This window comes from Grus americana, chromosome 1 (genome assembly GCF_028858705.1).
Source record: "Grus americana isolate bGruAme1 chromosome 1, bGruAme1.mat, whole genome shotgun sequence".
NCBI lineage: Eukaryota > Metazoa > Chordata > Aves > Gruiformes > Gruidae > Grus > Grus americana.
In genome coordinates, this window is record NC_072852.1 from 50,271,335 (window position 1) to 50,296,100 (window position 24,766).

General features: G+C 38.6%; 1 protein-coding gene across 1 annotated transcript in view; it reads right to left on the bottom strand.

Annotated features, from left to right (window-relative positions):
- DCN (decorin) overlaps positions 1–24,279 on the bottom strand; it is a 39,011-nt gene extending 14,732 nt beyond the window's left edge. The window contains exons 1-3 of the mRNA XM_054827921.1: positions 24,044–24,279; positions 19,819–20,051; positions 3,311–3,423 (exon numbers count right to left, since the gene is read on the bottom strand). Of these exons, the coding sequence (XP_054683896.1) occupies positions 3,311–3,423; positions 19,819–20,023 (318 nt within the window). The 5' untranslated portion in view covers positions 20,024–20,051; positions 24,044–24,279. The remainder of the gene's footprint in view (positions 1–3,310; positions 3,424–19,818; positions 20,052–24,043) is intronic.
- Between the last annotated feature and the right edge of the window lie 487 nt (positions 24,280–24,766).

Genomic DNA, 24,766 nt, shown 5'->3' on the forward strand with positions numbered 1-24,766 from the left:
GTACTCTATCCAGAAGTGTCAGTCTGCCTGGAAAATTCTGACAGTTTCATAGAAGACTTTTTTCCTGGCTTTTCCAATAGCACCTCTCTGATTGTTTTGCCACAGGTTTAAATCATAAGCAAGTTTTTTTGCATCATATCAGACAGTTTTCTGAAACTGCAAAACTCAGTCCTCAGCCCTAAAAAAAGACTGTCTTCAATTTTTTTCCTATTCTCCCAAGTCCTCTGGTAAAAAATATATCTTCTCTTTCATTTTTAAATAGTATGAAGTCTCACTGAATTTTTATATACAACATTAATAGTTTAGCCACTTTTTCCTGGATAAATTTAAAATTATAGAAATACCAAGTGCACCAAAACTGTTGACTCTGGTGTTTTCTGGCAGACATCTATTATTTGCAGATAAATATTCCCTTAGTCACACCCTTTTCTAATTGCTTGCCATATTTCCATAGCTGCAAATTTTAACTTCTCTTCTGCCTACTCAGGAAAATTTTTCTGGTACAAAGAATATTTTTGTACATACTAATTTCTCTTTAATTTCTACTTTTATGTATTGTGCAGTCAGAGCATAAGGAGTTACATTTGTGCTGAAAGAGAAGTCATGGGCAGGTTATAGGTATATCCTTTTCTCCTTACTTCGTCTGGTTTTAGTAGAAGTTGAACTTTAAGTTCAACCCAAATTGTTCATGCAAATCTCTTCTAAAACTATTACATCTATGTTTGATGATGTCTATAGGAATTAGGAAGGAATTTAAAAGGAATATGCAAAAGAAATAAAGAGAATGTACTGTTCATTTTTTTCAAGATTTATGAAAACTGGGATTTAAGGAATTGTTCCCTTAAGTGATCACTTCCTGCAAGAGGTTAACTGTAGTTGCGGATAATTTTAGATTTCGGAACAATAATACTGATACTACATGTAAATCTCCCTGGTTTGGCAGAGTATAGGAAGGTTTAGTAAAGCCTAAGAAGTCCAGAAACTTTTGAACATCACGCTGTCAAGTGTAACACTAACACAAGCCATGTTTATCAGGCAATATGATTAAAAAGGATATAAATGATATATCACACACACACACACGTATCTCCTTAAAACAAAAGTGACAATGGAGCTCTGTCAACAACAAAGCTTTTGAGTTATATTTATCTAAAAACAATATTCCCCTGTCACTATGACTCCAAAGAATATTTAATTGCAAGGTGGGGAATGGAATCATTCACAGATATTGCACAAGAAGAATGATGCCTGCTGAGAGCAAAGATGGTGCCTAGTTACATAAATGTACTGCATGACTCAATTATTATTTTGGGGACGAGATGAGAGGATCGTTTTTTGTTCTTGAGTAAATCCAGGAAAACTGTATTGTTTTGAAGGCTTTTTGTTAAAACTTATGTTATTGTTGTCATTCTTCTGTATGATTTACACTGGTCCCTAAGCATGTACTGGGTACTTTTGGGAGTAAGACAATCAAATAATCTCTTCCCTGAAGAGTGACATATTTAATTCACTATTAAATTATATCTGCTGTAATAAAAGAAAGAAAAAAATCAATAGAGTTAACCCCAATGAGATGACATAGTTCACAACAGCTTAACTCACAGCAGGGCGTATAACAGAGACCTGTGCTGAGTGCCAAGTAGACAGAAGTTACTAGGGGCAGTGCTTTTCATCTGTAATACCATTCTCTGATTTATTTCATGCAGTGTCATGAAGAAGGACTGTGAAAAGTTAATTTCAGAGACAAGACTTTTCTCTTTTTTAGCACCTTGCAGATGATCTTCTCTGAAAACACAGGACTTCTCTCCAAGGTGGAAGAAAACCAAAACAAGTGGGCAGGATTTAGGGTGTTAAATCTGTTCAGTAGCCAAGTGGAGGAACTGGAAAAAAAATCTGAGGCACAAGTCATCTCATTCTAAAACCAAGTCAGATTAAATGTGATGTAGAAGGACCTACTTTTCTTTGTTGACTGTAGAGGTTATCTATGTAACTAGCTCAAGTATAGACACCTACACTAAAATTAGATGACATGAATCTCATCATGATTTACTCATGCAGCTCCCTCCACTATGGACAGACTGGCATTGTGCCTATTCCTAGATTTTTTAAAAAACTTTTCTTCTTGATGTTGCATTAAAACAAAAGTTTAAGAGGGAATTTGGAAGTAATTAAGGACATAAATATTTATAGGAATTATTTTCCCCAAGTATGAGTGGCTGACTACAGATTCTTGTTTGAAACAGTGCTTGTTTGGGTGATGGCATTGGCATCATGAATGGATAAAAAGTGGGAGTTGGCTTCTTGGTTGTGAATAAAAACAATAGAATAGAACGAGGCTGTGGAGAGCCAGGAAAGCAGTCAAGTAGTTTATATTGGTTATAATCTAAAAGGATCAAATCGAATAACACACAGAATAAATTGAGTTGGTGAAAGGCTAGAAAAATAATATTTTCAGAAATATGCCTGAGTTGGGGTATTACTTTCAAAGGCAGAGAAGTAATAACCTTTTTCTGATCTGGAAAGAAAGAGATATTTCAACAAAATTGAGGCAAGACTATGAGGTATGAATTTTAAGATGTTGATAAAAAGTATAGAAATAAGGGAGGAGGACCTCAGACAGAGAAACAGAAATCTGGAAACAGGAAGGTAGTTGTCTGATGGAAACTTGGAAAAGAAGACGTGAACCAGAAAAAAAGGCAGTCACAGAAACCAGGGAAGGAAAATATTCCAGCAAAGAGGAAAACAGACAGCGGTGTTGGAAGAGACTGGCAGGTAAAGGAGGATGAGGATGGAATTTTGCTAGGAGAAAGTTATTGCAAAACCACAATTTCTTCGTAGTGCAGGGGGCAGAAGATCGATTTGAAAAGATTCTTGAAGTACAATAAGTACAGAAGAACTGCTGACAAACATGGTGCACACAAATCCCTGTGAGCTCAGAGGTGGGAGGGGAAGGAATACAGTAATAAGTGAGTGAGGTGGCAGGGTTGAGATCGATCTGCTTTTTAGATAGAAATAAACAAATCACCATGCCAAAGGGACTCAAAACATGAATTAATAGGTGAGAGAAGTTGTGATGGCAATCAGGAGACTGAATGGACAGGAGACAGGTATGGAGAGCTGAAAAGAGATGAGAAACTTCTGTAGTATGAGAAGAGAGCTTGCAGGAGAAGAATGGGAAAAGAAATAAATGGGCTGGGCTGGTGGAGAAATATCACAGAGTATTTCATCATTTTTCCTTAAAAACCTGAGTACCAGGCCAAAACTACTTTTTTTTTTTTTCCTCCCCATGCTAATTCATTTATGCACTTACATGAAGATTCTTTAAGTTCTTGAAATCTCCTTCTTTGATTTCAGTGATTTTGTTGTTCTGTAAGTCCAGCAGAGTTGTGTCGGGAGGAAGGTCTCTTGGCACTTTTTCCAGACCTAGGGACAGTGAAAAGAATAAACAATTGACTTTGAAAGAAACTTTAAATAGGGGTCAGTACTTTTCTTAACAGTGTTTACCTTTCAGTAAACAGCATTTCTAGAACTCATTTCCTGAATAAGCTTATGAAGACTTATCTGAAAGTATTTCTGTCTCCAGCCAGTCAAAGGGAGTTTTATTTTGCTATATCAAATCAAAATTTATTCATTCACATTTCCATTCTGCCCTTTTCTGAGAATGCATCTGAGTTATAGCTTGAAGGAAAGGATTGAGTTTGGGGAAATTGTTTCTAACACGTTCAATTCCACTGAATTGTGTGAATAAAAATTGCTTTCAGAAAGAGGTATGGTATTTATTAATTTCACTGTGTGTTAGCTTTTGTGGACAGAGAACATTTCCTGCTATTTAAAAGGTAGTAGGCTTTTTTAAAAGAAGTACAATAGTTAATTATAATAATTTCCAGAAAAAATACTGTTTGTTTGACAGTAACTGAATAACTTGCAGTAAAGTCCACCTTAAAAAAAAAAAAAAAATCCACCTCCCCCCTTTTCTTTCATCTGAAACTATGTCCAAGTTTTCTGGAGAACAAATCTCTTGGTTTCACTACAACTGCCAAAAGAACATCAGACAGTTTAAATTAAAGACTCTCTTTGGGACTATTTTCTGAATAGCTGATATGTAAGTCCGATGAAGTCATGGAAATGAAATTATTTAGTGTTAAATAACACTTGCTTTACCCAGCTTTCCTTTCATACTGTGACTTGGAATAGAGCAAGTCTTCTATAGCCATTCTGATTTACCACAAAATTAAAATGTTCTCTCCTAACTAGCCTTTTTTTTTTTTTAACAGAATGTAAAATGCTAAATGAATGGTTGGTAGGAAAAATTTGTAGACACTAATAAAGTCTCTATATGGGCATCAAACAGAAGTGGACTTCTCTGGATAGAACAGTCTTTTTACCAGTAAAGTTTTTAACAAATGTTTCTGAAGCTATATTTGAACTCTCCTGGGAAAGATCTCTCTGCAGGTATCGCCAGTGTCTCCCCAGTATGACAGTGGACTGCATGATATTGTTTTCAGATGAAAGATATATACCTATACGTATTATCTTTTTAAACCTGTATATTTTAATCTACAGCATGGCATTGCAAACACAGTGAGATATGCTTGCCCAGAAATAAGATATACTTTGCCCACAAAGGCTGTGGAGTCTCCATCCTAGGAGATATTCAAAAGTTGTCTGGATGCAGCCCTAAGCAACCTGATCTAGCTGACAGCAGCTTTAGCGGGAGGGTGGACTAGACAATCTCAAGAGGTGGCCTCCAAACTACAAGTTCTGTGATTCATGTTAGTGTTTTCACACCTGGAATGTAGGTTTCTCTGTCAAAATCCAATGTTAAGCAAAACCCCTTCTCTTTCAATCCTTTTTTAGAATACATATATATTTAGAGTAAAAAAAATGGTTGGCTCTTATTTGGAAGGATTATGGCAAACCATGAAAAGAAGTATATATTTTGTACTATATTTAATCCTTTTAGCCTACATAAAGAGCATTATTCTATAGTTGCTACTATAAAACTTTACCGTAAACTTCAGAGAGGCCACAGTGATGCGTATTGGAGCTTTTTGCTACAATTAGTGATGCACTAAGAATTCATTATAGATTTAGCTATATTCTTAAAAATATCTGCGTGCAGATGAGGCCTCCAATTCATCTTTAGATGCCTGGTCTGAATCTTCCACAGTGTTGAGCATCTCACAGATCCCACTGGTGTCTCTTACTGCTGTTTGGTGCTTAGCAAATTCTGGAAACAAGATTGCTTTTTAGTTATCTAAATAAGGGTGCAGGAGACTTAAACTTTTGAAAAGTGTTTGCTTCTTTTAATCTTACTTTTGAATTGATAATATTAGTATGTATAGAACATATTCCATTGTCCTACCATTACAAAAGTTTGGTTTCTGAATTTAAAAAACATCCTAGCCACTCTTTCAAATTTATTTCCTATCCGTAAGTTCTCTAACGTTAGCTAAAAAAAAAATTAAAATAATTAGATTTGATATTTATTAAAACTGATACAATATAGATTAATCTGGCTGAGTTTTAATCACACCAGCATCCAAAAATTTTAAAAAGAACAATCATCCAGTCTGGGATGAATGAGTAAAATCTTCTACCATACGTAAAATGACAAGAGCCAAAGCTCACATGTTATCCTGTTTACCTTACTGATATTCAGTGCATGAATATACGATACAGATTAAGATTCTTCATGTTACCAAAATAACCTTTCCTCATTCAGGCGTGGACTTCATTTTTACTGAAAGCAGTTGCAAAACCCTCATTACTTTCAGAAGTGTAGGACTAGAGTTCCAAATATATAAAAATGTGCTACCGTATAATTTGTATGTTGGTTGTCTTTGGACAGTATCTGTCCTCAGTGGACAGGAATGATGTCAGCAACTAAAAATTCTTTCCCAAAAATCACTACTTTTTCAAGATCATAATTTTGTTATAAGAAGTTCTTGCAGTCTAGCAACTTGTATAGCATTTTTCACATATAAATACAGAAAAAGGTTTAATTATTTGTATTCAAAGTAATATTACTGTGTTCTGGTTGTCAGTACCTTTATATTACCAGACTGGTATCTGTAGATAAGTGCTTATGGCAGAAACTAGGGCACAGGAGAGCTGTACAGCTACCCTTTATGTGATGCCCTTGGAACATACTTTGTAAGAACACTTGGATTGCCACTGAAGGGATAATTTGCCAGAGACTAAACTTCAAACTAAATTTCCAACTGTACACTTCACGCTTCACGTCAGCTTCTAAAAGCTCAAGTGTTATCCCTGAATAAGGTAGAACTGATAATTTCTGAGACCAATGAAGTTAACTTTAAATGTTTCATATAATGACAATAAGACAAATTTAATAACCAGATATCCATTTGTGAAAAATGATTTATAAAAGCTTCCTATCTTGTACTAGAAACTAGAAGAATGTACAATACGATAATTAGCTTTGCATGCAAAGAATATAATTGCCATCCCTTAAAGTGTTAAACTTGCTTTATTACCTATCTCATGTATATTCTGTTATGCATTTCCTGCAGCTGTTTTTAAAAAAAAATCAGAAAACAGCTATAGAAATGTTTTTTTTTTTCCTGACTTGTCCGAGTTTTGAAGAGCAAACCATAGAGGAGCACAGGATGCACCCTGGGCACTAGAGAGACAATGCATTACCATTAAGCAGTTTAGTACATCCTCCAGCTGAAAGCTACATCAACTGGAGCTCTCCAGTGGAGGAAGAGTTTATAAATGGGTGGATCTGGACACTGGCTTGTAAAATCAGCAGCTAAATAATTCAGGACTAAACTGTGTTTGAGGTGTGGACTGGATCCTAGCGTTTCACCACTTGTCAAATCTACATTGGCTTCAAGAGCTGTGCTTCAGCTTGCAGGTCCAGGTCTCTATGCAGGTAGATGTATCTCCAAATAGATACAAGTAGGAGGAGCATTGGTGTAGTGCAAACTGGTCCCTGTGCTGGAGATTCCCTGCCTGGAGAGCAAACCTTCAAACCTTTCTGGTTAGGACAGGTCAATAGACAGCCAGTTCAGATGAATGAAGGTGCCTGAACTAACATGACAGCATGACAGAATTTGAGCCGAATCGAGAAAATGGTAATCCCACTAGAAGTTGAAATGGCTCTTGGCTCCTGGGACAGTGTTGCTATTTCCCAGGAGCATTTTTTGATTCCTCTGTCTGGGAGACTGAGAAGTTTAGAGGGGAGTTGTGGGCTGTCCTTACTCATTTCTGCAAAACTGAAATTATGCCCATATACTTCTGAAGCCATGTTGTACAGTATGACTGCATATCCATCCACAAGTGCCTTCCAGTTAAATTTATGTAATACCACCTGAAAGGGGAACTGGTGTCAGAAAATGTCACTTGAGGCACCTCTCAATCATTTTAAGAACAATATACATAAGTATTCCAGCTCTTGGCTGTGATTTTTTTATACATTAAAGCTTGCTTCTTGAAAAGCCAGATGAAAATCTCTCATAGCAGTCTGACTTTTTACGTGAATAATCAGTGCTACACAGTTTGGTATTCAGTTCCTTGGAAATATCTCAGGCCTCTGGTTCCTATGATTAACTTATAACTGATTGAAGATTTAGATTCTTCTGCCTTTCCCACCACATCTTAAATTGAAAATACACATCTTTATTTATTTTGGTTGAATAAAAAGTCAGTTATTTAAGTTGGTAAATACATTTTTTAAAATTCTACTTGTTCACAAAATGTAGAAATGGTATAGCTCCACCCTTCCAAAATCCTTGTTTACACTGAAATTAAGAACCTAAAGATTCTGGAAATATAAGGGATTTAATAAACCAGTTCATGTATCTTTAGTCATAAAGACTATTTCTATTTGTACTAAAATATTTCTTTGGGAGAAAACATTACTTCCTTCTACAAACTGAACAGCCATCAGTTCCTGCAGCACAGGTCGGATCTGTATTATTCTCTGCGGATTTCTATAAGTAGAAATTTTCTTCTGTTCTCCATTATCAACCTATAGCACTCAACTATTCCCACCAGTGTACATGTATGTGTGTAAAAATGCATGCATATGAAAACACATAAAAAACAGAATATGCCGTAGCAAAATGGGGAAAAAAGTGTGTAAGTAAGCTTGAAATATTTCCTCTCGTTAGTCAGGATCAGCTGAACTTTTATTGTCCCTGGCAGAAGTTTTCAGTTTTCTTAACTTTTTCTTACACTAGTCGCTACACCACAGATTTTTGGAATAACAAACACAATCAAAACGTATTCATCAAAATCCAGCAGAACTGGATGATCAACAGATTTCTTTCATGCAGACAACAAGGGCCTACACTTACTTTTGGAAGCACTGAAAGGCTCATCTACCGTCACCTAGAAGATGTTTGGTGGGGAGAGGTTAACAGGACCAGGGATCCCTCCTCAGTGGGAGGATGGAGAAGAAGTAACTTTGCAGAAGTCAGGCTTGTCTCTGTGGGATCCTGTCTACGTGGGGCGTAGTTTTTCCTCATAATTTCTTGAGCAAATTACAGTGTCTGGCTGTTTAGCTGTGATATTGGCTCACCTCCTGGAGAGGACAGAAGGCTGATGGGTCTGGAGATGAGACCAGAAATTAGGCGAAGAGCCAAGGCTGGTATAATTCAGCCCTTATCCAGTCCCTGGGCGAGCAGCAATCAGTGGCTAGCCATCTCCTGCATAGCACTGCACCAGCCCGACTAGCATATGCTGCCTTTTAGCCAGCCAAACAGGTGTAGGAGATGTAGCAAGGATTTGGGAATAGTGTGAGGACTAAGGGAGGTGAGGGGTTTTGGTATACAAGACAGGCTTTATTACTTTTGCAGCTGAGGAAATAACCTGCTCAGCTACAGGAGCTGGGATCACGCGGCCGTGGAATTGTTTAACCCACAAAAGCAGAAGGGTGGCTTTTGAACCCTCCTCGCTATGAAGGGGTTTCAGTCCGCTGCTCCAGTTTCTCAGAAGCGAGAGCCACAAGTTAGTCTGCAGCTTGGCATGGAGTCACGTTTCTGCTGAAGCCATACGACTACGCAGAAAAGGAATGCAAGATTTATGGGGCCAGAGAGGGAGACTAAGCAAATGGGAGTCTGAGTCTGTAGCCCAGAGATGAGGACACTTCCCTGAGAACTGCATCCTTGCAACACTGAGACCACATAGTCAAAATAAAAAATACGAAAACTGTGCCAATTATAAACTTTAACAACGCAACAGAGCTTGTGGTTTGATTTTTTGTTTGTTTGTTTGGGGTATTTGGGGGGTTTTTCCTTCACCTATGCATTTTACAACAAGCAGGGATAGAGCTTATTCCTCTGAATAAACCTTCCCTTCCCCAGCTGAGGAAAAGGGGCCAAAAGGCAGAGAGACATCTGAACGCTGTAGCTCAGATACACGTGTTGTTACATTGCAACACTCACGATTATTATCACAGGGGCCATAAAATGGGGCTCTTTTCAAGACTCCTTCGGTTTCCACAAACAGCTGCTGCCAGCTGAGGAATTTGGGCTGAGCTACATGTAATTCCCGACCGTGATCATCGGCGGCTGCTCCCCCGGCGGAGGCAGCCTCTCCGGCAGCTGCCGTGTGCTCTCCCCTGCTCCAAGTCCGGCTCTGTCACATCCCACTAACGGGCAGCAACCCTCCCGCGGGGGGTGAATGCCCTTAGTAATGCCCTGAGTGGACTCTGGGATGAATGAGGTGAATGGCAAGCTTACGGGGTCAGGATACTTAGTCATGGAAAATAACGAGGCTCAAGTACTGCTTTCTGGAGGGACGGCAAGGACCTTAGCACAGCTTTGAATGCTTTGACTTAGGAATGGTCACTGATGCTTGCCCAGGCTATGCACTTCAGTATTTACTGGAAATTTGTTCTCTGTTGTGCAGGATTTGCAAATAGGAGTAATCTCCTCATTTGCATCCTACCATCCATAAAATAAGAAACAATTGTCTGTCTGTACAGAGAAGTACCTACAGCCTCCTTCTCTCTCCCGCTTTCAAAGTAAAAGTTTGTTGTCCACCTCCCCCTCACTTGCTATGAAATCAGCAGTAATAATTAAAAATATAAAATTAAAAAAGACTGAAAAAATAGCGAATTATTTATCTCAAGTGATTTTTCTAAGAGATAAAAAAAACAGTGTCCATTGGAATGCATGAGACTCTTAAAATACATCTTTTAAAAGGTATTCACAACCATTTTTCAGGCTTGTTTTCTGCTCTACAATGTATAAAAGCCATGTCCATTTTGGACTATTTTTTATCAGAGATTATTATTATTTTTGTATACCTCTGACCCTTCCCATAGGAAAAGCCAAGAAACTGAACTCCATTCCCTGCTGAGGTGGCCTCTCACAGAGGTAGACCTACTGACATGTTACTACACGGGGTTTTTTTCCAAACATTTACAACATTGCTTCCCAGAAAGGAGCAAGGAACACGGTAAAATAGAAACAAATTCTCATATTATGATCAAATGCATAATTCTCCATTATGATTGTACTAAGAATCATAAAGGCCCTAGTAAAGGTTTAAAAATGAGTGCATTGCTATAACTGCTCTTTTCCATTTCCACCCACCCTGTGTCTTGAACACATATTTCAAAGTATAATGGATATTGCAAGTTACAGATGTTATGAATTATTTTTCAATGCTAGTTACATTTTTGGTACAGATAGATTCAGCTTCCTGGCTCCAAAAGCTAATACCTAAGCCTAATGATATATTCTTGAAACTAAAAATCAAATAATGTCCATTTCTCTGTTCTTTCTAACCGACTTTTAATTGCAAAGGTCTCGAAGGTCTATGAAATAATTGCAAAGGTCTATGAAATAATCATGAGACTTCAGGGATTAAGACATTTAGTAAAGAAATCAAATATGAGTTTTCTGAACTCCTAGAATTGCCAGCTTTACATTTCCCATTGTCATGGTTACAGACATAAAACATCCCGTCAGAGAACAGCAACTGTCCCGTGTGATTCACGCAATCTGCCAGCACCATGTGCATAATGGCTTTAGTCAAAGTGGATGCAATGCAGATGTACTATCTATGAGTACTCGTGCATTAAGGTGAAACATTTATTTCTTAGGAGCATTTACAGTAGTCAGAAGAGAGCATTTCAGTGACTCAGAAAAGTGAGCATTGTCTAACAAATTACATTTTGAATGAACGTTTGGAGTAATATAATTTGATGTTTGCCTGGTTTGCAGTTTAAGCAGCAGGCAACAGATGCCAGTTTAAGGATAGCTCCCTCAGTCTTTACTTTGGGATTGAGCAGAATTAGCACTAACATAATGGAGTAGCCACACAGTCTCGTTTGGGGGGGGGGGGGGAACTTCCCTTCTTTCAAGTAAACTTACCCCTTCCTGTTCTTACCACATGGTCATTGCACAGCCCTAGTTTTACTATGACCTGAGGGCAGAGATATGTTCCTGGTTATTTTGGGTACTTCTAAACATAACATGGCCATTTTTCATAAATGTTGTAGGATTGTTTTCAACCTACTTTCATGCAAGCAAACAATGGAGGGGGCCACTGTGACTGTGTCTGGACATAGTGAATAACATTTAAATAAATGCTGAGAGAGAATTTCCTGACTAAATCAGGAAATCTGCAGTCCTGCTAGTTCCCTCTTTCTACTAGATGATGTTGTATATATCCTTGTAACTCTTAGATATTTTGGCTTTGATATTTATTTTGTTGGTCATCTGGTGCTGGCCTTCCTCAGGTCAGCTATGACTGTAACATCTCCTCCAGCCCAGGGGATATACTCCCCATCATTGAGTGAGAGAATAAAGAAGATAAAATGAATTTTTCCCCCTAACCCTGAAAATAGCAAGATTTTCTTTCAATTATTAAGTTCTTCCTGTATCTGAAACTTTCTGTACATGTTCTTTTCTAACCATTTCTGTTATAGCTTCCCTTGAAAAAGCAAGATTTTTCCTTCCATATTCATACTACCCCTTCTCTTCTCAAAAGTGTTCCTATCATGCCTATCTTCCTGGTTTTCTTCCATTGGCTTTCTGCTCTCTCATTTTTATTCTACTATCTGTTCCGTATTATGTATCTGCCCTTTTTTGTTTTCTGGGCTGCTGCTACTATACAAACTTTGTTAGCACTGTTCACTTTTCCTTTCCCATTTTTACTTCACAGTGGGAAAGAATTAGTACAATTTTCCCAATTTGAAGGTGTGGAAATCAAAGCTGAAGACCTAATTGAACTTAGGGAAAGAAATGGCATCAGAGCTGAGTGATAACATAGCTTTTTTAGTCCTGTTTGACTAACTCATTTATGTCTCTGCTCCTACACCTTTTAGGTAGAGACATTCAGCAAAGAGCTTGGTTATTGCACCACTACAAACACTCTTCTTCCATGCCACCCCAACATATGAATTCATTGAGAGCCTGTTTAGTTTCTGAGGCCCACACTGGAGCAGTAGAAGGGAAAACATGCACTCCAGCATAGAAACCGAGGTCATCCTAGGCTTTCACATTTTAGGTGTTGCAGGAGGTGTAGGCAGAAACTGGTTCTGGGATGACCTATTGCAGAATTCTATTGTGCTGATGGCGTATCACAGAACCAGACTGTAGCCCCATTTACACTTGCACATGTTTTAAATGTGCTGTAGCATTTCCATAAATAATCTGTCCATTTGCTGTTTTGCCATTAAATCCCTAAGGCTGCCATGAAATTAGGTGAGCAGTTAGGTAGTTAGATTTCTTGTTTTCACTGGTTTTTTTTAAATATATTTATTGCATTCCTTTTCCTACTGAAATTAAAACTGCAAGTATCATCTCCTTAGATTTTTGTAGCAACTCAAAGCACTCCAAATAGATCCCAGGAAACAAACACAAAGCTGGTATGAGATGCTCTCCTGGATGCTCTCTCGCTTAAGAGCATGCATGCAGAGAGCACACAAATTCATTAAATGTTGCTTTTCACCTTTTTCATTCCTTGTTGACTGCCTAAGAAGTTTGCAGTAGAGTTGCCTATATAGCAACTGCAAACCTGCTAAGAACCGGGTCACTTTGTACAGAGCTCTTCGAGTCCCATAATTGGTCCCATAAGTTGAAAACTACAACTCGACCCCCTCACCGCTCCAAAAAAACCTGTGCAGGCATGGTCCTTGGTCTTAAGGTGCCTTTGTGTCTGTGTCATTGTTTCCATCTCTTTCCTGGCAGAGAAGCCAATGAGCAAGTTCTACGCCATCTACTTTGCTTTCATAGTGTAAAGGACAATAATGCTCTGTGTGAATGAGCCCTTAAATATAATACAACTGAAGAGACCTAAAATTACAGCATTTGTCAAGATTGCTCATCAGGGCAAGCATGTAAAGCAGGAGAAATAAGTGTTTTTTAAATTTTATAGGATATATTCTTAGATTGGAACTTTAGGAAAAGACAAAAGTATATTCAGAAAAATACTCTTTTTTTTCTGTAACCTGATTATCTTCTTTTGGCCCACTTCCTTTTAATCACATGACAGACCCAGGACACGGGTAAAGCAAAACACAGAGCAGTGAGCTGAAAGTTGATAAGGAGGGGACGCTCTCAAATCTGGGTTAGAAAGAGGTGTTTTGAAAATCTGGTTAAAACTAGAATCTTTTCTAAATACCATGGCAACTGGACTCTGCGAGCAGAGTTTTCCTGAGTAGCTGGAGGCTCGTATTGGCACTTGCTTGCTGTTATCATTGGTGGCTTCACATAGGACCCAAATTCCTAGGTCTCCTCCCTGTTTGCAGTGGGTTCTCAGTGAACGTTGGGAGGAAGCGTTTGGACTCTTTAGCTCTTCCTAAGACTTGGCTGGGAACCTTTCTCAGTTGAATAGCACAGGCTTTATGTTGTGAAAATATGGATAGGTTTTAAATAGTTACATGTCTTACCAAGTTAGACACCCTATAAAGGTGTTAAGAACATAATACATATGCTATAGATGTCCATAACACTAGTAGGTGTCAGCACAGTATGTTTTAAGCACTATAATCACCTGCTATGACTTATAATAATAGACTCACATTTTACTAGCTATCAGCTATTTATTCGTGCACTGAGAAATTTTGGAAATGAACCCTTGTCACAGTGCAAACCAGAAAACAGTCACTTCTTGTATCGCTTGGACTTGGCAGACAGGATTTCCATTCCTGCCACTAGGCTTTTTTAAATGGCATTTCCTCGTCTGAAGCAAGCAAACAAATCTAAAAAAAACCTAAGAAAAACAAAACAAAACCAACACACAGAGCTGGTAATGGTTACCTTGGAGTAAGCAGCTAATAAATAAGGGATGTATTTAGAGTGGATTAATTTTCACCTAGAATCATGTTTATCAACTAGAACTGGAACATCAGCAATTCAGGTTGCGATGCAACAAGGCCTGTCTTTTACTGTTACACTGGCAAAAGCTAATGACTTTTTGTTAATATAAAGCAGTCTACATCCAAGCCAATTATTTTTTTTCTGGACAACTTTTCAAAAGTGTTTTCTAATTATTAGGTTCTTGACTTAATAATTTTTCAGGATGTACTGAGTACAGGGCTTTAATTCATGTTTTCTTTAACTTCCAAGGCATTCCAAAAAATATATTTAAGCAGAATAGATATAAAAATGTTAATAATCCATGGCAAATTTATTACAAAATAATGCTGGTAACCTCAGGGGTTTTTTTTCCATGCTTTAGTTTTATCACACATAACTTCATTAATCTGAAAGTAAATTGTATAGCCTTGAGTGGTCATGGAGGCCCTGTGTTAGCAGTTTAATTCTCCAAGTGTGATGTATCCTTTCTGTCACTGACATACAACTTAACACTGGATGAAGTGCCCCATGGCGCAGCTGCCTAACTCTCCCCATGGCTGTGAAAGGAGCCCAGATGACTCTTAGATAGCTATCATCACCTGAGATCACTGCTGTATTACAGATAACACCTGTAATACTTCACATAGATCCTCCAGTCTGATCTCCAACATGTTAGAGTATTACAATTCACCCAGTTAGCATGTGGAAAGCCCAATGACCTGTGTTTGATGACAGCATAAGTTATGTTTGGCTAAAGACTGTTGACCAAAAAGGCATTTAGTCTTCAGTTGTAAGGCCATGGTATCATGATGCAGAGGCTACTCTCAGTATAAATGACAATATAGCTTCCCAGATTTTATGGTTCCATTTTTATTGATAATATTTTTGTTAAATGATCTAGTTCCATGAAGTCAGGGGATTTCATTAGAGTCTCAGCTTCCATTAAACGTAAAAGGAATAAGTCTCTAGTCCTTATTGTTAGAAGTAAAAATGCATAAAACATGGAATAATTTATCCTAAAGGGTCAGTAATTACAATGTAAATTAGCAAAAACTTATTTATTTAAAAAATATATTTGTTAATGTCTGACCATTTAAGGATCCATGCTTTCTCTCATTGCATCTTTAGAAACCTGTAAGATTTTGAGCTAAACATTTAGCTTTAAAAATTATGATTTTGAAACAGTGGTAAACATTGAAATAATGGCAGGGAATCTAAAGTTAAATATGCAGTAGTAAGTAATCCTATCTCTTTTCTTGAACTCATAAAAATGACTGAGACTCATCATCAATGAGGTATGTATTATTTTTCTTTAAAAAGATTTTATGTTGACAACAGAGGTTCAAATCAAGGTATATCCCAAAGGAGATAATTTCTTTTATAATGAGAGATGAGGTTACCAAATGGAGTCACGATCAGAAAATGGGTGTTCAGATGTTTCTGGAAGATTTTATACAATGAGGTAAATCATCTTTTGTCAACAAATAAATTAGCTGTTGTCACGTTACCATGGTTCAGGTGTTGAAGAGCCATCAGTTAATACAGTTTAGACACTATGTATTCAAGATAAACTGCCTCATGTTACCAGACCCCTGGAATAATGCTTTACATATCTGTGAGCTTTTCACCCGCTGATCTCAAAGTGCTTTTCAAACACACACTCCAACAGCCATGCTGAGCTTCAATATACCCTTCTTTACAGCTGGAGAAAACCTGCATTTGTGAGCTGTGAGTAAAATTCCAATTTAAGCTGTAATACTGCTTGAATTTTGATTACTGACATCCATCTCTCACACACACCTTTTGGAGACCACAAAACCTCCATGGATGCTCATGGCAAGAGGGCTGGAGGGACCCCCCTACATCCTGTGAAGTCTCCAAGGAAGGCGATCTCATTGCATCCTGCACAAACACAGACACTGCTCACTTCATAAGGGGCTGCCAGACTTATCTGAAAGTGAAATAAAGCTCTGACCACCACTCCTGAACACACTTATGGAGCATTCTGCATCCACTGCAGGGCTGAGTAACCACACATGCGTCCTCCTGCCCACCAGGGTGCTCTGGGAGGAACCTTTTCTTGAGACTCCCTTTGGGAGGATGCGACTTTAAATGGAACGGTTAATCCTTGCTAGCGCTTTTACGAGGTACGTTTGCCAGGCCAACTGACTGCACATCTTCCCTGTATTTATTATTTTAAAATGTGAAAAGCTGCCTCTGACCAGCTATATCGGTTACTCCCCACCTGTAGTGTTTGCTAATAAGATATTTGCGATTGCTATGGACAGTCTGGCTATAACATAATAACGCCTTACACTGAGGCATGATTAAAAAGTGAACCTGTGGCTCACTTTTAGCAACAGGAGGCTGATTCAGAAAAGGCAGCACTTTTATAAAGATACCGCAGTGGCCTTCCTTGATGAGATCATTGAGCCTGTTGCACAAAGGTAATACATCTCATATAAGGTAGGCACATGGGGCTCTGCTCTCGATCTGTCAGTAACTGCAGCTCAGAGAGAATTCTTCTTCAGGGTGTGAGAAGACAGCCTTCTCCGTCCTGCTAGCTCAGCTCTTGGCTTGGAGGCAAAATAAATTAATTCGGAGGTATGTGCTTAGGAAGATGTGACTGAAGCTTAAAAGTACAGGAATGCAAAAATTCAGCTGACAAGTGTGTAATTGGACCACTGGGCATATTTTTAACTGTTTTTATTGAATTTGGATTTTATTTTTTTTTATTATTCCCATCCAATGCTCATGAGACAAGGGGCAAATCTGATCTCTGGACCCTGGATATGATAGTTGTCCTGCGGTTTATTCACATAACTCTGTGTCAGACAGTTGGCTTTTTCCTTACGAAGCAAGAGTTTACAAATAGCAAATGTCCCTTTGGGCACAAAAAGAAACATGCTGAGGAAGAGAAGACCTTGCCATAAATAGCCCACATTAGGGTCCTCCAGGTGCCTTGCTCTGACATGCCCTCTGCACCCAGGGGCTCATGGCTGCAAAGAGCCCTCCTTCCGTGCCAGAGAGCGAGTGGAAGAAAGGATCCTGATCCTTTCAGCTTTCCTTTGTGGAACTTAATTTAGTAAGATCTCAATATATCCCTCGGAGGAGTCTTGTTATTGCCTGCAGTTTTTCTTCAATTAGTGCCCATAGAACTAGATGACTAAATTTGATAATTTTGGGGGAGGGAGGTAGCTAATTTGGTTGGGTTGGAAACGCCCAGAGGTGAAGGGACAGGCGGTGCCCGGAGCGGTGGTTAGAGGGAGGTGGAACTGTCATTGCTGGTTTCATGGCTCCTGTGTGCACATTGTCTTCCTGATCGCTGCGCCCCAAGCACCCTTCATCCCACAGCCCAGGAGCATGCTACGTCATCCTGGCAGGACCTCCACCGTTTGCAACAAAACTGCTAGCTCTTGGGGCCAGCTCCCAGCTTTCCTCAAGTCAGTAGGTAAATCTGACCTTCTCTGAGTCTGAGTCACACAGAAACAGACTCAGGGCCGGAGGAGAGGAGAGCGGAGGACAGATTTGCCTGCGAGCAGGCAGCACACAGAGCTGTCCTGTCCCTGCTCGTAGGGGCGGCCACCGGACCTGTGCCCTGGTGAGCCTCCCACTTAGGCCACGACCCATCAGGAGCTGGTGTAGCCACATGTGACAAGGATGGATGAAACTTAATGCCAAGGCTGGGGAACTCTGAATGATTATTACTTCCTTGAGCTCTGCCAGGGAAATATTTATTTTTCAGGGCTGCATATTTTAAACCCAGGGAGATGTCTCTTCCTTCCTGCCCAGAGGCTGGATGTTATCAGTCCAGCCTCTTCAAAAGCACAGTCTTTCAGTATCTGCAGCATGTGGTCTTAAACCAAGCTCAAAATATATCTCTTTCTTATCACCCCTCTTGAAATTATCTGGGAAACACAGACCTGGGGCCTTAATTCTGAGTCTCCTTGTCAGTATGGGACTCTATTAACCCAGAAGCATCTGTAGGCAGTGAACTGTAGTGCAACCCTTTGGAAGCCATGTGTGTGAAGGGGAACTGAATGAACATGGGAGCAAGTACAGCAACAAAGGGTCCCTGTGTGAATATCTCTACTTTTTTACCAAGTGAAAGCTCCTTACATTCTGCAGAATTGAAGCAGACAGGGAACAAGTTCTCAAAATAATTTAAATTCCATCAGCATTAGCCAGTGAAACAACAATAAAACTTAAGACCTTCATTGCATGTGGGGCAACCTCCTCCTCACTCCCCACCCCATGTTTGCTACTATCTGGCACCTAAATGGTAAAAAAAGAAAATATCTTTCAACAGGGACAGTACTATGAAAGTTTTATGAATGCATGGCTAGGTTAGTCCATGCTCATTTGTGCGACTTGGCTTGCATTGTTCACTGGGTCTTTGCCAAATGTATCTATTGCGTAATTATGTGGCTTGCTTTAATAAATTCACAGAAGTTTCTAGGGATGTAACTAATGTTTCCCCCTCCTTTCTGTAATTATACGACACCCACCACAATCAGACCCAGGTCCTAATTGGTGGATTTGTGCCATGATTTACAGTAATTATCAAAGACATAGGAAAATAGAAATACCCAGCTATACCTTTAAACAGCTGAGAGAAGATTTTTTTTAAAAAAATAAACTTTATAAAATCATAAGAGAAGTTATTTGTCTGTCCACTGAATAAATTTCCTAATTTCCTTGTGAGCAAAACCAACTTTAATTGATTTTTTGCACTGCACACTGACTTAGACTGAATAATACTGGCTTAAACCAAGAGCAGTCTCGCTGCAGTCAACTTCATTACTTGAGATTTCTGCATGGGAAAGTCAAATACAGTGATGGCAGGCATGGCTTCACATCCTGCTGGTCCGACTGTGCAGACAAGCCTTTGTACATGAGGGACTAAGGGGAGTTTGTGAGAAAGGTTCTCATGGTTTCAGCTTGAACGGTGTCTAAGAAAGATATTTAATAAGGAGCTCCAAAATGTGTTCATTGTTTTGGAGTCTTTCCAAGCTCTTTCCTCCAAAGAGCTGGTTCCAGCATATATGATTCAGGGTTGGTTATTCCATGCTCATGTATTCCAATGGAAATGGGATGATTTCTATGTTGAGGTACTAGACAGTATGATTAAGGGTGTTGGAGCTTGGACCATGCAATTTAGAACCTTTTAAAATGTTTCCATCCCCACATCTGACCTCACTGAATTTATTTAACATGCATTTGAAGGAATAGCCTTGAAAAGTTATTTTCTCTGCAACAGAAATCTGTGGTCTTTCAAAGAACAAATGAAACATGCATAAACAAAATACACATTAAAAAAATCAAACATTCTTCATTGTCACAACAAATGTCCATCTTGTCAGGTCTTTATGGCCTGCTTCACATAGTATTTTCTAGTTAACAGTAGCTGTAGCATATTTCTTTGACAAAAACCCAGTTATGGAGAGGCAGTGTATAGCAGCCTCACCGTCTCAGCTGCAAACCCGTGGCTAGAATGTAAGTATATACCCTATGAAGATACTCTTAGACTTACCTAGGTCAGAGCACTGCACCACACGAAGATGGCACTGGCAGCGGAAGGGGCACACTGGTCCAAATCCAGATATGACGGGATCGTCCGTTGGAGGCATGTCGGCCGACCCTTCATCCTCCAGCATAAAGTCAAAGAGGCCCTGCTGGTGGAACGGCTTGGCCAAGCATGCTGGCAGCAGTAGGACGAAGAGAAGAGCCAGCCTCATGGCTTAGTTCATCGACTCTGGGCAGAACCTAGGGATCAGAGCAGGAGATTTACAACAAAAGTAGCAGTTTCCCATAGCTGTACAGTTCCTGCTGAAGGAGGTCCAGCACATCCACCAATTGCATAACTGTTCTTTTCAATAAATGAAAACTGAATTATGAAAATAGGACAGTTATGTGATAGGAGTCTGGTAACTGCTTGTCAATAGGCTTTTTTTTTTTTTTTTTTACAGAGCAGTTTAAAGGCAACTGTAAACACATCTGTTTGCATATTTAGGGTAATATTTATTAGGAACAGGCAGCCCTGTCAACTTTGTTATGCAAAACAGTCAACACAATAAGCCACATTTTCCATGTGTCTGCTTTCTGCCAACCTAACAGTCTATTTGATTTCATTAGTATTTGTTTCATGGCAATGAGTTTGTCCCCTGGGGACGAACCTGAGGTTCCCAAACTCACTGTAATGCAGTATTTCATGTCTTGAGAAATATTTTTTTTAAAGTGCCAGCTTGCTGTGTGTTTTAAATTATAGCCTAGTAAAACTGACTGAGAAAGAGTAGGATTTAGTGACGGGGTGGAAAGAGAGGGGAAGATCTTTAGTTGTTTAAATGAGCTATACTTCTTTCCTAGTTTAAACAGCACAATAGAATGGAATACAGTGTTGTGTTATATTGGATATTCTTGGTTTTTTTCAGACCTTCATGCTCAGGAGCAACTTTACGCAAATGTGTATTGACATAGATATTAACAAGGAAAACTGATTAAATACGTGTTCTCAAGACCTAGGCCTAAATGCATTTCAACATACTGTACGTTGTGCTACCTGTATTGTTGTGCACTGAGGAGAAATTACAAAACAGCTGTTTGCAGGTTTTGTATCAAGGCTGTATAGACCAGCTAATTTTCTGAAAATTATTTCCTTTTATTATTTATTTTATATAAGGAAACTTATATTTTACAAACCTTCATGGGTCTAAAAACAATCCACCAAAAAAAAAGTATGAAGAAACCTGCCTTCAAGTTGCCAAGTGACAGAAAGGTAAACTTGTCACTTATTTAGGAGCCTTTTCTTAAAATGGATGGCATAGTCCTCAATACAGATGTTGCTCTTTGTAATGAAAGCAAAAACGTCCGGTTGCTTCTTCAGGTCAATAATTTCCAAAATGCCTTGTCTGGGCCCTAGCTGGGATTAATTTTTTTTAGCAGAAGTTACCTAACCATTCGGGGCGTGGTATAGCATTTCTCAGGTCCATATTGACTAATGGAAAGATAAAAAGCCTGGGGGAGAGGCAGAGGAGGAGGACTGTCTCCCTCTCTACATTGACATATGGAACCTACTAACATGGGCAGCTGATGTTAGGTGACTGGTATACTGAGGCCTCTCTTTCTAGAACACCACATCCAGGTACTCTAACAGGAGTGGTTAGTATTAAAAAAAAAGCTAAATAAATAAAAAGCACAGGCCTTGAATTAGATATAATCTATTTTGTGCCAGGGTTCAATTTCCTTTATGAATTTCTACCTACAGATGCCAATAATGCAATCCTGCAGAAACCTTTAGGGCTCAGTCTGGAGAGGATGATAAGGTTAACATATAAACTATGCTAGTGTTTTCAAAATCATAGCCTACGTTTCTATCCTCTGCCTAACCGGAAGACGGGTATCTAACATCTTCAGATGTCCCAGACTTCAAAATGAGTTCACATGGAGTAAAACACGGTTTCTGTTGCTTCTTTAAGAGACATAGCTGGTTTCCTAGCTGGACCTGTTCCTGGAGCAGACATATTACCTAGTGCGTGCACTGAGGGGTTTCAGACCCCAGTGTCAGCTGGAAGGCCAGAGCATTTTGGCATGTCCGGTTAGCCCGACCCAGTGCTGTGCAAACTCGTGCCATGTAGCAGGGGCAGGCTGCGTCCCCGCGTGGGCCATCCTCCGGCGCTCCCTCCTGCCCTGGCCCCACACCGACATTGGGGCTGTGTCCCTTCCCCAGCAACACCCCCATGATGCGTGCAGAGTACACACGACTAGTGAGGATGTCACAGCAATACATGTTAATACATGGTGGTGAGTTCTTACCACGGTTTAATCTCAAACAAGATTTTTGAAATAATCATTATTATGTACGAATTATTGTAAAATAACAATGCAATTTATTAATAGTCTGAAACAGGAAGACAAATTTGCTAAATCATCACCATTCGTCGTAATAAGCTGCCTCGTGAAAATGATCAATAAAACATTACTCCAGTACAAATTATTTTTCAGAATGTATATTAACATCAAGAAACATTGGGAATGCTGCACACCAACCCTGGCATGGCTCTGGCAGTCAGGAATTTTTAAAGAGCTTCCCTGGCTCTTTTTTACATATTTGTATATTTTAAAAATATTTTTAAATATTTAAAACGGCTTGTATTCCCCCCCCACCCCGGGGTCACTGCTGAAGCACCGTCCATCCCAAGAATGCACAGTCAGGATCTTATCCTGGAGTTAACTTACTACTCCTCAAAAAAAAAAACAAAAAAAAAACCAACCAAAAACCCAACAAAAAAACCAAACCCCAAAACAATGCAAAGGCACTTTGGAAGTGTTTTCACACTTCTTGTTCACATTAATATTGATGAATTCACTTATCTCAGTTATACCCTGAAATAGGCCTTTTCCTTCAGTCCCTGTTTTGTCAAAACTATAATAAAATCAGCAAGAGCTGTGAATAAAGTAAAGCTGTAAGGCAACAAAGGATATAAAGGATCTAATCTGAGGACACAGCAGAGAAAATAGCACACATAAGCTACATATTAATAAGGAAATAGGAACAGATCTGCGTCTGCATATCTTTATTCATGTACGTATTCATACTACAGGCACACATATCTCTGTTCCTATTGTTTGCATGTGTAAATGAAGATAAACAGTTAGAGAAAAAAATGTATACAAAACTGTACTAGTAAGAAATGTTTACAATTCACTTACCAAAAAAAAGAGGGAGGGGGGGAAATCTGAATTCTTAAAGGTCTGTGACACAATATTTATGTCTGCAGGACATAACTGTTTAAATTTGCTTTAATTATGTGTTTACAATGAGGAAGACTTTTCCACAAACAGAGGAAACTATACCATAGGCTTGGCCACATTTCAGTTTAAAATACCACTGGAAATATGCTTCATCAGTTCACGTCACCACTGTATTGGTGGTCTTCTTGTCAGTTTACCTTAATATTAAGTTTTAAATATTAGTTTGCCTACTGTTAGAAATCTCTCAAAATGCCACAAAACACAAATTGAAAAATATGTGCAGTTTCAAAAAAAAAAAAAAAAAATCCCCTTCATTATATGTTTTACCCATTTTGTGTAATAAAGTTTAGATGTTCAAACATAGGAGTTGGAAGTTTTAAAGAGAGTAAAACTCTGTTAACAGGAGTTTCAACTCCAAGAATTTTCTTTTCTACTATTTCATTCATAGGAACTTTCTTTAAATCTGAGTCCCTTGTTTGTACACTGTAACACAGCACTTTCTAACATTACAAAGGCATACACTGAGCCCGTTTAACTACTGCATTTTCTTTTTCTCTGAAATTGAAATTATATTCATTAATGTTTGGACTATATATGAAGAAATCCGAATGAGAAAGAAATCACAGAGTGCAGTTTAAAACAGAAATGTAAGAACTCACACATTTTTTAGACTCACTACATCACCGATTCTAAACACTGGATTGCAAACAGAGAATATACTGCTGCAAAAGTTTACAGTAAGGAAAAAAGAAAGGACTATAGCAGTGCTTATACAAATCAAAACAAGAGACAGAACAGTCAAATAAACAGTAGGAAATCTGCACAGTCCTGGAGAATGCATTCTCATGTTCCCAAGAAACAAAAGTCCTGGATACAAAACTCAACATTGCTAAACATTTAGTAGGATTTTTTCCTTGCTTCTCTTAAAATTCAACTAGTTCTTGCCGTAGACTTGCCTGAAGTTTTATTAGTGCAGCATAGTTCAGGAGAATTACTGAAAACCGTACCTTTTAATCCAGGGATTTGCAACAGGAGCTCTCAAAGCTGAGATGTAATTAAACTAAATATTCAACCCAGGCAAAAGGCTTTGCAGGTGTGGAAAGGAGGAGGGGGTAAGTTCAGCTCAGTGACTGTCACTTGGTGGAAAACCCTCCTGCTTCTATTCCATAGCACAGTTAAAAAATAAGGTTTCTCTCAATGAACACAATCCAGGCTGACACCCACATTAGATCATATGGTAATGATATGTCTCCTGTATTGTAGCCAGAAACTTTATCAGCTCTTTTGCTTTCTTTTCCTCCTTTTTCTTTTTCAATTGCTTTATTTCTTTTTCATCTGTTTAGAATCCCAAACTACTTGTACGTTGTAAGACAGATGCTTAGCTGTAATTCATCTTACTTATTTTATTTATGTCCCTACAACATATATTTAGGAAAGTTTCCTTAGTTTTAACAATGTTTTTTTTCTGACTCATTACTGAGAAAAATGTTTGGCTTTTCCTCTTGTTTATAGTATTTGTAATTCAGGGAAATGATATAAAATTAATCTTGGAGTTAGTCAAAGTGCAGATTAATATCAGAAAAAAAGGGTAGCTTTAGGTAAAACTATTTAAACAGATATCAACCTGCCTTTGCTTATGCCATAATAATTGTCAAACCAAGTAGTATATAGTGTAATATACTATTATCCTGTCTAATAACAGAGTTTTTATGTATTTCTTCAAACTACAG